The 13514-nt window shown below is 41.7% G+C and overlaps 1 protein-coding gene across 5 annotated transcripts in view; it reads left to right on the plus strand.

Moving 5' to 3' along the window:
* Positions 1 to 6069: 6069 nt before the first annotated feature.
* tcf4 (transcription factor 4) overlaps positions 6070 to 13514 on the plus strand; it is a gene marked incomplete at its 3' end in the record, with an annotated part of 158036 nt that continues 150591 nt past the window's right edge. For 3 of the 5 annotated variants that reach the window (XM_080847851.1, XM_080847852.1, XM_080847855.1), the window contains exons 1-3: positions 8156 to 8279; positions 8560 to 8598; positions 9544 to 9616. In XM_080847851.1, coding sequence (XP_080703977.1) covers positions 8178 to 8279; positions 8560 to 8598; positions 9544 to 9616 — 214 coding nt within the window. In that variant the 5' untranslated portion in view covers positions 8156 to 8177. Of the gene's footprint in view, positions 6413 to 8155; positions 8280 to 8559; positions 8599 to 9543; positions 9617 to 13514 lie in introns of those variants that run through there. The other 2 variants (XM_080847854.1, XM_080847853.1) reach the window with 2 other exon arrangements.

A 13514-nucleotide genomic window follows, 5' to 3' on the forward strand; every position in this document is an offset into this window, starting at 1 on the left:
GTTCCACAGATGTGATGGGTGTCAAGGATGTGTCTAATTGCGCGTTGAGGCCTGGCAGGAGCTCCTCTTGTTTTGGAGGGTTGGTAATTGGCTTGGGTCGATTGCCCTTGCTGATCCCAGCAGTGGCCTTGTTGGGCAGGAGGAGCAGTGAAACTGTGAGGCAAGAAGAGGTGGAGTTTTCAGGGCAGGGGGTTGAGATACAAGGGACAGGGAGACTGGGGTGTTTGTCCCAACTGTTTCACATGATATCCTCTTACATATAAGTACCAGTAATTATCCTAAAGGGTTAACTGCATTGCTGACCGGAACTCTTTTTATGTCAAAATGTTTAGTATGATTTTGAGGAGGAAATTCCAAAATCCCACCAACTGAGCTTGTATGTTCACTATTATGACGAGCTAGCCCAGAAGAATGGAGGTGGACGCAGAGATCTCAGGTATTAAAACAAGTGCCGTGCCCCATACACTGCACAACCCCAGGAAATGCCCTGAATCATCAATAAAACACGGAAGAAATAATAATAGTTACTCAGAACCGAACTTTTAAATGATTTAAACACAAGCACACAAGCAAAGCATTATAGGTCGAACTATTACAAACATAGAAGCACACTACACCCCTGCAGGCTACACACAGCAACCAAACTAATACAAGGGACAATGGAGAGACAATCTGGGACGGTTGCCCCAGCACCCCCACAAACTCTGGCAACAGCGGAGATGTTGGGGAGATGATCAGGACTGGTTGGCCCCAGCACTGCCACAAGCCTGGTGATCGGCATGAGCCTGTGGCACAGTGGAGGGCAAGAGGACCAGTGGCGTAACTATAGGGGGTGCAGCAGGTGCGGCTGCACCTGGGCCCGTGGGTCTTGGGGGCCCATAGCCAGGGGTTTTTCGCGCCCCTAAAAAAATATCTGCGCAGGGGGCGTGGCGGCAGCGGTAAGTGACATACCCTGACAATTTCACAGTTTAAAGTGTTGTAGGCTGAATATCTGAGCAGGGGGAGGGGGTGTGGCGGCGGTGGCGGTTACAAACATGGGGTACGGGTCTGTAAAATGTTTGGGAACTACTGCCTTACGCCACTGACTAGGGCCAGTCATAATAGCCTGCACCTGGGCCCGTCGTAACTGTGTTACACCACTGAAGAGGACACAGTTCCAGGAACAACTGTCTCGAGAGCATTTTGGATTGAAAAAGCGATGACAGGATGGAGGCCCTTCCACCGTACGTGACGGCATGGAGGACTCTCAGGCAAGTGTCAGCGACATGGGGACCCTGGGCTGGATACAGCAGTATGGAGAGCCTCCAAGTTGGCAGTCATGATGAAAGAGCACACACCTAACGCTAGCACCACAGGTAGGTCTTATATTCTGACATGACACATACAATAATGCTGTCAGATACGCTAACAGAAGTGGGGCTAGACTAAGGCATACAATCAATATACACGGACCAAATAATAACAATTACTCACACTCATACTCATACTGGACACAAAAGGGAAAGTATAATAACAGTTTTCCAGAAATTTGACACTTCTACATGAACACGAGCACACACCCAAAGCATTATGGGGCGAACTTTTCCATACTGAAGCACACTATCCCCCTGCACACTCCACTATGCTCACCACCCGTCTTTGACCGTCATCATGACCATGATCATGTTAATCCTCATGTACATGACAGTAAATATCTTGTGTTTATATGGTGTGACTTTAATTCTATGCCTTCTCTCCTATACCTTTCAATAAGCGTTAATAGAAAGAAATAACAAGAAGTAAGGCATATTAGACAATGACAACTGTAGGCAAGACAATCAATCAGCGATTGCAAGTTAGAATGATGATGCAATACTGGTTTCTCCCTGAGAGAAACCCACATTGTCTTCTACTCAAGTTCGACTGGCTCCTTCTCTGGATCAATGAGATTTTATCACCATCTGTTCAATGAGGTGCAGATTATAGTGTGGAGTAAACCCCTGGCTAACTGTGACATTTACAATACCTTAGCTCACAGAAGGGGGGATATATATGCAACACAGATAACTGCTGCATTTAAATCATATTTAGGCATGAAACGATGTAGATTCAAACGAAGGATCTTTATAATACGTTGACAAAGCTATTTGACAAAGATATTTCAGCACATAGCTGGTTTTCAGTATGTAAATAAATGTGATTTCAATTTTACTTCTGTAAAGTGTAGTCCATGCATGGCTCCAAGCAATCACTGATGAAGTAAAACATATATTATAAAACTATAATATCCTACAATGCAGCAGCATCCTTTACCATCTAATTTAATTTACCAGTGTGCAAATATGATCAGTTTATGTCTGACTATGTGTATGTATGTTTCTCAAAGGAAATAATTTAATCACAAGAAGGATTCCTTCCTTTACTTTGTAAATAAGATATCTGCCCGAGAAATATTTACAGCTGTACTAGCTTATTATTACATATAACATATTGCACCATATTACAAACTATGCCCATGATAACTTTTATAGCAGTTTGAACTATCAATATCCACATTTTTGTCATGCAATGCTATGTACTTTGTTTGATTTGAATAATAACTGTTTACTGTTTCACAGGTTAGCTTTGGAGTCGGAGTCCATCCAGGTTATCTGTCAATGCCTCCTTTGGTCTGGGCTGCCACGTGGGACTGTGTGGGGGCTGCTGGAGTTTGGAGGGCAGAAGGGCGTTCCTGAGTGAGAGGGTAAACGGTCATGGCAGTGTGCCATCCTAGTGTGTCCACAGCGGGCTAGGATTATTGTTATTATTATGATTATTATGGTGGTGGACATGCCGGAGCAGCTAAATGAGCTGTGGGTCATTTTTTCGAATCAATTCAAATTCATTTCCCATCTCCAAATAAATATTTTTCAGTCAGGGCATTTGAATGCTTCGTTAAGCCGGATAATTTGCAGCACTGTTGGTTAAGAGCAACCTGGAAGGTGTCCGGGAAACGTGTGCCCTTCAGGGGTCGGTGGACATTAGCATGATCACATGTAGGCCTTCCACTCAGTACTGAAGGGGAGCAGGCTGCACACATTCCAAAAAAGATGCGAGGTAACTCAGTCCCTGCCTGACTGGCCATCATAGATATACAGTTCTACACTCTGTGCTCTCTGATCACACTGTAAAGTAAGCATCATTTGATTGGGCCAAGAATGTCAACATCATTGACTTCATCTGGAGGAAGTGCTCCAATAAATTGTTTAAATGTGGGGGAGGGGAAATATAAACAGCGTAAGCTTTTTTGAGCAATGGCTTTCCACACAGAGGTCAGCATCTCCTGTGTGTATAGATTGCATGCTAACAGTAGTCATCTAGATGAGACTGAGCCGAGGCCCATACTCTCTTTGTTTCGGAGCCAAAATCAACTGTAATGTGAACTGAGGCAATGGCTCATGGTAGTGTTCTAACCCATGTAGGGGTTCAATTTGTATCTTTGCAGTGGTGAGGTTCTTCTTCTGAAGGCACCGCAGGGCTGCTGCTGGGAGGGATAGCCTGAGGAAAATGAAGTTGCCTCTTTGGTGCCATCACCGCGATCTGCGCCCATTCATTTTCCAGATCCTACTGAGGTCTGTGGTGAGTGGCAGGCCTCCACGCCGCTCCACTGAAGGCTTATTTTAAAAGGGCCCACTCTGCTGAGTCTGCACCCTCTCCTCTCCTCGTCTTTCCTTTCCTCTCCTCCGCTCTTTTCCTTCTGCCCCTCTTATCCTCCTCCTCCTTCTCCTCTCAGCGCTACTGCTAAATGCGCTCTTTCAAAATTCACTTTCAGGTGGTTTGGGTTTGACTTCAGGGTTGAGTGCACAAATTGCCAAGGAGATGATGGCTCTGCCAGCCACTGGTGGAGATTAACATATGTGTGGGAGTATTTCCAATGCATGATGTGAAAATCTTATCACAGAAATATACATATGTATTCATTTTCATTTTCATCCTTGGAACTACTGCCAACCTACAACAAAGGTCAGAATGGCATGACCTATACCTTCAAATGATTAATAAAGCAGGAAGTTATCTATCAGATGACCACAGCTTTAGCTTTAGGTTATAATACCCGTCAGTGGCATTCAACAGCAACACAACTTTTCCCCTGATGTTTTAATATATTTTTATATAAATCAGACCATGTTTCGATGCGACTATTGTCCTATATATTTGTGAATTCATTGGATTCATACCCTCCCTAAACCTCAAAATGTACTTTTTCCTTAAAAAAAAAGTTTTCCCCTCAAACTAATTTTTCCCAAAGATTTTTGCCCTGATCTTGAACCCAAACTTTTTTTTAAACCCTGGTGGCACCTGTACAAACCACTGCACCATCTGCTTGCCATCCAGCTCCCCACAACACATTACTGGGATAAATGAAACACACACACACACACACACACACACACACACACACACACACACACACACACACACACACACACACACACACACACACACACACACACACACACACACACACACACACACACACACAGAGCTCAGTACATACTATGGAAGCCAGTGGACCAAGCGGCCAATAGTCGGAATGACAACATGTTAGGAACATCTCTTTAATTGCTGAAACTGAAGATGCCTGTGGTCAGTCCCCTGGTGGGAGGGCCATGGGGAGGAATGTGCTGAAATCCAATCCCCAAACCCAAAGTGCAGCCCGGAATCAAAGGGTATTAGCCGAGGTTTACACTTCCTCTGCTGTTCCCTCTGCTTCGCAGCTGTATGCTTCCACAGGTGCTTGGCACAACCCCATGTTTTCAGACCACGGGCTCTAGCACTGTGTTTATGATATTATTTCTTTCCAGTGACTAACCCCTAGTTGTGAATCCTTAAAAAAATAAAAATAAAAATTTGATTTTAGCTGATGTATGACCACATGGGCTGTGGAACAGTACATGAACGCTTTACAGTCAAGAGTGTGTGTCTTTCCTTCTTTTTGCCTGTTTTAATCATTTATTGTGGTATGATACCCCAAAGTTTTTTCTTGCAACAACGCTGATCTACTAAGAGCGTACAGAGCCTCTAATAATTGAGGGTTCAGTCCAGCCTTTGATTAAATCTCTCATCCACGAGAGTCACTGGCTTTGTGCTCAATGGCAATGTTATTAGTGAGGGAGCTTTAAATGAGATGCTCTCCATCAGAAACGCATACATCTAGAAAAAAAGACCTTAAACAGTATTTTAAAATGCATCCAAATGACACAATGCCGTTTAAGTCTTTGTAACCTATTTCATTATGATTGACAAAATAACTGAGTTTTCATAAAAGATTTAAAATGTACTTGGCCACTCCAGGATCTACATGCAGCAAGCCATGCCACAGGCTTAAAAGCTTAGTGTGAGTCCTCAAGATCTTCTTAATAGGAAGCTAAAATGTATTACTTTTTCACATTGTAAGGTTATAAATAGATTGGTCCTCCCTCAGTAAACACATTGTCTTCTATCTTCCCATTGCAGTCCAGTAAAATATTTGCAAAAGCTGACTGACTGCACTCCTCACTACAACTGTCCAGTTTAGGCTTTTATTCGGGGATAACATGAATCATGTTACATGATGGATACATTGTATGCTGTATAGGCTACGAATTACTCTGTATATAGCCTCTGTATGACTAAAGCATTTCTGGAACTCACAAGTCTACATTGTAATAAAATCTGTCAACCAAGTTGATTCTGCTTGTTTAAGGTCCGAGACATTACTCTATGTTAAGTGAATTATGACACTCGAGCAGAGGTTGGCTAATTTATTCTCGTCTATATATGGTCAATGTAAGTTTGTTTCTTAGGCCTTAATATATAGTTAATAGTTTTACCAATTCACAAATACTATTGTATTGTTATCTAGGTTAAAAAGTAAGCAATGCCACACCTGCAAATATTATCTGACTATTAGAAATTTTACACTGAAGGAAATGGGCACTTGCAGAAAAATGAGAGCGCTTCATTCTACGACGTCATTAAATATGACCCGAAGTTGTAGGTTGATGCATGTCCCGGATGTGGAAGAGACTTGCTGCTTGCATGCGCTTGTCTGACATGCAGCTGAACAGCTTCAGGACTAACGTTAGAGCAATGGAAAGTGGCAAGGTAGCTGTGTAGCTAACTACATGGAGTATAAAAAGAAGCGTAAAATTGCACTATCGGGGAATTTTGGATACAAGTCAACGTTTGCCACAACATTGTCATAGTTGGAACCTATACGGTGTTTTAAAGCAAATGTAGCCAGCATTTCACATCGCTGTCGGAGAAAGATTTTCGCTAGCTAGCTCGCTAGCTAGCAAGCATCAAAAAAGTATTTTGCGTTTACCTAACTTGGCTAAATTTGCGTTGACTGGTAGTTAACACATAACAGAATTTTTGTTTTCTTGTGGAGTAACATAACTTCAAAACTAAGGTAAATTCTTTCACTCTCCCAATGACATTGTCATCCAGGGTTACTTTGATGAAGTATGAGATTGTTTTGTTGCTGGCTAGCTACCTATGTTAAGTTACTTAAACTTTAATGTCAACCTTTCCCCCAAACTGGTTGACGTAATTAGTTTACGGTTAGTTCAAGTTCATGTTTTAGTCTACTCGAAAACATACACAACTCCTGTGAGCATGTTGAATGCGTAGCCTTATAACAAGTCCTGTTTAAACTTTTTGTAAGTCTTGAAAACTATCCATGTCTCTGAAAGTAAGAAGTTGGGAATAGAAACAAGAGTAACGCTAGTCAATTAGACGAATTTAGCGTTCCTGTATTTTTTTCTTATCCAGTAACGTTAGGGTACTAACGCGTATACTGTCACCATGAAGAAAAGAGTGCGCGTATTCATTTCATCTAGACAGGTCCGTCAGCCCAGAAAAATGCATGGAATACATTTGACTTCAGTTACTTTGACACATTAATTTGACTAGAATGGTCATAACTCAAGGACAGCCAAATTGCTAAACGCTAAACATTTGACAGAACTGAAATTCACCCTGCATATCATAATCAATGCAGTCAGCATCCCAAACGTTTCTAGTTTTCTGTGATGCAAGCTCTTGTGAACAAACTTCTGAAAGTTTAAATTAAACAATATTAGCGTAAGTATGTATAAGCCATTTTGTATATTGTTAAAAGTATTGCCAAAGAGACTGTCGAAACCTAACGCCATGGGTAGCCTACCCGAAAGCCACATATGTGATGAGTAGCCTACACTGTTTGCTTGGACCGCGGTTGGAATTCATGCAGCGACGTTGTTAAGAAAAGTGATCGCTTTCAAAAGCACCCGATGCGTGGCTTTAGGTCATTTGTAGAGTTTTGACACTTTTGCGGCTCATGGTCACGTCATAAGGCCCTAATATTAAAAAAAAAATCAAAACCGAAAAATATCGCTGTGGGTGAATAGAGTAGGCTATCCTATGCTTTAAATGGTTGTTGACAGTCCACGGGGCTAGTCATCCATTCACTTGACTGGGCGCGCAGTCGTATAAACTAGCGCTATTTAACATGTGCCGCTTAAAGCTATATAGCATGTTTGCACTTCCATGTCACAATAAAGCACATAATCACATTTCCCTTCATTTGTCTGGCATTGCTATAGATTAATCCATCGCTGCCATCATCCGTGTTAAAGGTATTGTTATGTGAAAAGGTAGCTAGGTGGCTGTACAAACACATCATTCACGAGTGCACATGGTGCTTTAACTCGACTGAAGGGAAGCCTACAATTATTTTTAAAGTACGCTTCATGAACACCTTCCTTTTCAGAGATATTTCTCAGCGTCCAGCCACCCTTGTTACACTGTGCTATAGCCAGCTAGCTATCTCGTTTGATCCCAATTTTCCGCTGGTTTTATAGACTATTTATTTATTTATATATTTGTTTTCTTTCCACGGGGTTGTCGGCGCGAGATCCTCCGTTTAACCTGCGTATTGAGCGAAGCTGGACTTGGAAAAGTCTTGTTTTAATTTCACTCATCTTCAATCTGATCGTTTATTCTGGATTCATTCATTTGAAGTTAACCTCCTGTTGCGTGATGGGGCGCTGAGAAAGAATAGGTTTTTAAGCGCGAAGTGGAATCTTGCGACTGTGGTCCTCTGTGGATTTTGAGGAAGATCTGAAATAGTGATTAGGTCCCCCCTCCTCCTTGTCAGTGCGAGACCGGGCGTCTTCTGACCGCAATTTGTTTCCATGTTTTTAGGTTTGTGTGATTTTGCTAAAATGCATCACCAACAGCGAATGGCTGCCTTAGGGACAGACAAAGAACTAAGCGACTTATTGGATTTCAGCGCGGTAAGCAATTGTTGTGCATATCCTAGTATCAATAAAATGATCCGGCAATATCGCTAAATGTTTACGTTTTGCTTTACGTATGGCTATGTACTGTGGTATAAATCAGATGTGAGGCATTTGTCTTTTAAAGTTTTTGTAGTCATGTACGCCTGTAATCTAGCCTACCGTAAATAATTTGACTTAAGAAAGTTATAAAAATGTCGTTTACATTCATGAAGTGTTTTTCCAAAGCATGTTTAGAGAAATATGATATTGCATTAGTAATTTTGTTGTCTTATAGATGCGAAACAGCGATTTGAAAATGTTCCCAACACCAATGGTAGTATATCACACTTAAGTATTTTTCTTGTTTTATTCTTTTATAGAATGATTTCTGTTATATTTACGTTTTAAACACAGACGTGTTGTGCATATTGTCATGTCATTGACAGCTTTTTGAGACAGTGAAATCCCAGCATTGTCCCAGTGAAAGTAGGAGCATGTCGGTGGTGAGATTAGGGGAACGGTCGCGGCTTCATGTCGTGGTACAAGCGGATGCTTTCCCTTGTGTTTGTGTCGGCTTCTACCACTCATTGAGCCCCGAACTTCCCCTTCACCGCTAAATAGATAAACCGGGTATTTGACTTTGAGAAATGGTTTTGGGAAGTTTATGGGCTACAGGAAATATTTCCTTCGGCCTTTTTTGTTAAACCTATATGGGCTCTCGGTCAATTTAGCCTTGCCGAATAAAAAAGTCAAAGGCTACGGTCTGTAGGCTGATTGACAATTTATAGGCTTGAACTCTGTAAATTAAAGCAACGTTGCCGCTTATATGTATGATATTCTTACTATTTAATGTTTGATACTTTTTATTTTAGTAAATGTGTCCAGCAACGTAATACATAATCTGTGGATGAATAGGTTGTTGAATTATTGAAGTCGTTTTATGTGGAGTCTGGTGAAGGCTAATCTGGATAGGGATCAGTAAAAAATACTAACTAGACTGTTTTGGTTTTTAAATGATAAGGTACATTCTATTTGACATGAGCAAATGGCAGGGTTTAACGAGAATGCCGTTTTCTAGGTTTTGTTAGAGTGTTTACATAAGCCTGCATTGAAAAAAAAAATGCAAGGCAGTTTAGGCTACTCTTCGTGGGGTCTTATGTGATTTGATATACATTTTGTTAAAGCTAAGGCTACTGTAAACAGTCATAATTAATTTAAGATTATTTGAGTAATAAGAGGGACTTTCACAGTTGTGTTTTTTGCATCCTTGTTTTCCTAGATGTTTTCTCCCCCCGTAAGCAGTGGAAAGAACGGACCGACCTCGCTCGGGAGTGGACATTTCACAGGCTCAAGTACGTCAGTCACATTTCCATGATATGTCAAACATGCAGACGCACAGCTCACACCAATGTCTTTGTCTCGAAATTACTCTGGTTGAACATATATCTCGAATCAACACTGTACTCTCTACTTTTTGCTTTGTGCATCGAGCGGCGTTGCGCTCTGCTTTCAGATGAGTTTCAGCGTGTGGCGAAAAAGATAAGTCAAATAGAACACGGTCTTCACGACTAACGATTCGCGGTCTCTAAGTTGCGGAATTTCCTCGTTAGTAGCATAAGCAGTGAGGTAGACATCGATTGTTTCTGGTCTCTCATGTTGATGCTCTTTTTTGTGATGTTGAATTGAGCGATGGACAGGCCATGTGTCGTTTGGGGGGATGGACCTGCAGTTTGTTGTCTTCCTGTTTAGCAGGTGAAATGCATACGCAATGATTATCAGCTGTAGATTGGACTTAGTGCACAGAACCAGTTCATCACACTTCCTGCTGATACACACCGTGGTCAAAGAGATATTTCTTAGTTTGTCATTTCTTATGTCCTCATTGAGTGCTCCACTGTTTCCTAAGTTTCCTAATTACTGTAACAGAATGAACTGTTGTGTATGAAATCTAAATTTGAAAATGAATTTAGGTTGTTGCAGCATTCAAGATGCAGATTAATTACAGTATTTGTATTCATGACTTCGCAGCCCTTTTATGTGATAATGTAGGTTTATTGGGATTATGGGAATGTGTTTGAAAACGCAAGGATTTTTTTTACCACAGTTGTAGTCATGAACTGATATGACAGTCATTTTTTCTGATATATATATATATATATATATATATATATATATATATATTTGTGAAGTGTTTCGCAGCGGAAAGAAAATCATAGTCTTGACAATCTCAGTAATTGAGCTGCTACTGGCTACTATATTTGTAAGAAAAAAAAATAATATAATAAAACAATACAGTGGCAGCAGGGTATGGAATTACTCAGGTTCACTTTTTTTTTGGGAAGTATATGGAGCGTCGCTGCGCTGATTCTTTCAAAGTTGAGGTGAACCTTTCCAGACTTGCCCTGTTTGGGATGTTGGCATTCCCGTGCCTCCACCCACCCCTGGAATCCTGTGTTTTCCCGTGAATTGTGTGACAGTTTTTCACTGTTGGGAAGTCGACGAAGGGGGTGGGTTTGGGGCGGGGGGGGGGGCTTGATGGGGGGGGCTGAATCCACTGTACCTTGTTGCCATGCAACTTGCAGTTGGCACGCAAAATAAAAAGGGAAATGTTTTATAAAGTGTGAACTGACAAATAGGGTACGCCTGTGTAAGTCCAATAAATGGGTGCTGGTCACATATGTTAGTCCTATATTTATTTAATGTATCTATTCTAGCTAGAACAGCAGCATTGGAAGGGTTCATAAGGATGTCAAAAGAAAAAAAAAGGGAAGGAGAGCACCAAATCCATTCCTGGCGTCTTCTTTTCCTTTTGTGAGCAGGATGGCACAACCCGCGATGCTCAGCACTGCCTGTGCCAACCCTGCCGCAACGCTGAAATTTGGGTGCAGGCAGATAGGCCTGATCGCTTGCCATATTTTGTTCTCTTAATCGGCATAGCTTATTAAGTCACAGTGAAGAGTGCAAGTGTTTTAATAATATCCTGCTCCTGTTTGATGCACTTGTACCCAGACAGATAAAGAGCACCCCACCAGCCTGCCGCACTCCCTCACGCTTTTCACTCCAATCTGTGTTGGTCATGCTTGTCAGTCAAAAGGGTCTGATTGCATTCAAAATATAGATGAAGCGAAGGGAAACAGTCACTTAATACTTGATTTCTCTCCTCCTCCCACCACCTCTTTACCACTGAGAGTCTGTCTTTGTCTTGTTCCCAGAGAGCAGAACGACTTAAAGACTGAGTTTGTGTGTGTGTGTTTCTGAGAGAGAGAGAGAGGGGGGGGGGGGGGGGGGGAGGAAACACAGAGGCATGCTTTAATTGTGCATCGGATTAGGAATTAATAGACATTTTAGCTATAATAGGTATAGTATTAGTTCTATTTATGATTTAATACTAATAATTGCTGTGTTAATAACGATAATATTTTTCAGGCTTGTTTCTGAATATCAGCCTCTTTCAGGTCTTTGTTCACTCAGAAGAGAAGAGAACAGAGGAGAGAGATGTAAAAAGGTGGATGGCAGTGGAAGGTGTTGTGAGTCTTTTACCAGGGGCCATTAGTATAAGCTCAGTTTTTTGTATGTCAATAATCCCTTCTGTGTGTTGTTGTGATTTTAATTTTGTGTGCTTAAAGTACTGGACGGTTTGGTATCGCTCTGGAAGCTTTCTTTTCACCCAGAGAGGCAAGCAGACCAAACGCTCAGGCGCTGGAGGCAGAGATGCTTAGCCTCCTCATAGCTAGGAGCAGAGGCAGATATGCTCAGCCTCATCATAGCTAGGAGCAGAGGCAGATATGCTCAGCCTCATCATAGCTAGGAGCAGAGGCAGATATGCTCAGCCTCCTCATCCCAGCTAGGAGCAGAGGCAGAGACGCTCAGCCTACTCATAGCTAGGAGCAGATATGCTCAGCCTCATCATAGCTAGGAGCAGAGGCAGAGATGCCCAGCCTCCTCATCCCAGCTAGGAGCAGAGGCAGAGATGCACAGCCTCCTCATAGCTAGGAGCAGAGGCAGATATGCTCAGCCTCATCATAGCTAGGAGCAGAGGCAGATATGCTCAGCCTCCTCATCCCAGCTAGGAGCAGAGGCAGAGATGCACAGCCTCATCCCAGCTAGGAGCAGAGGCAGGCTAGCAACCTTCAGCTGCTTGAGACACAGGGTGCTGCGGGCTATAAGGTGGAAGCTTTTTGATCAGTTTGTGAAATGTATGGAAACTTGTTAATAATTAATCCTAATTCTTGTTTATAGTAGAGTGCATGCAATTTCATACATCTTTTCATACAACTTTAAGAGTGGATGACATTTCCTGGTGTTCTTATGCAGGTGCTATGGTTATGGTGTGGTTCTACTATTTGTTTCTGATATTCAACAGTCTTTTTGTTTGACATTTAATGGAAAGTAATCAAGTAGGACAATGTAATTTTTGTGTTTTGTTTAAAATGATGTAACATTGTCTAAAAGAGTGTGACCTTTGGAGTTAATTGGTCTTCATGCCAGTAGGTGTACGCAATCAGATTGAGACATTGAGAGACAGTGGTGTTGACTTCAGAGTAATGTAGATTCTGCTGTTTGCAGTCATTTCAGTAAGAGGTTATGTAAAGAATCAAGACCACTGTCTACATGGGTTACTTGAGGATATGATGGATCTGCACTATCTACAGGGCTTTGTAGAAACGGCAAGCATTATTGGAAAATATAGTCATACATGAATTACTGTCTTATGATGCTAATTGGTCTGGACCAGCGAAAAGTTTGAACAAAGAGGTTCAGATCGTTAAGTAATCAGGGAGGCCAGGTTAAGTTGGTGTCCACTCGAATACAGTGAAAACAGAGTTTTTAAAAGCACAACCCTTAGAGAGGGTTGAGCTGTGCCCTCGAAAACTTCTGCCACTTCGTCAGTGGCAATGATTAGAAAATCTATTGTTGATCGTCAGACACATCATGCTCGTCAGCCATGTTGTATTATTTCTACGTGGAGGATGTACCGGTAATCTATTGGGAACATCAGTGACGCTTAATACCACCAACTTTATGGAGAGTAGGCACAATTAACTGGAGAAATTCTGTTGGCCCAAACCATGATTGCTGATGTTAAATGATTTACTTCGTCTCGTAGTGTCATTGCTTTGATAATATTCTTGTTTAGTTGTAGTATATAAGTCTCAAAATGTTGTCATCTTTTTGGAAAACACAAAGGAAAAACATTGTTTCAAAACATCCATTGTCATGTGGACAACATCTGAGTTGTTGGCTGAGTCG

This window comes from Sprattus sprattus (genome assembly GCF_963457725.1).
Source record: "Sprattus sprattus genome assembly, chromosome: 11".
Taxonomy (NCBI): Eukaryota; Metazoa; Chordata; class Actinopteri; order Clupeiformes; family Clupeidae; genus Sprattus; species Sprattus sprattus.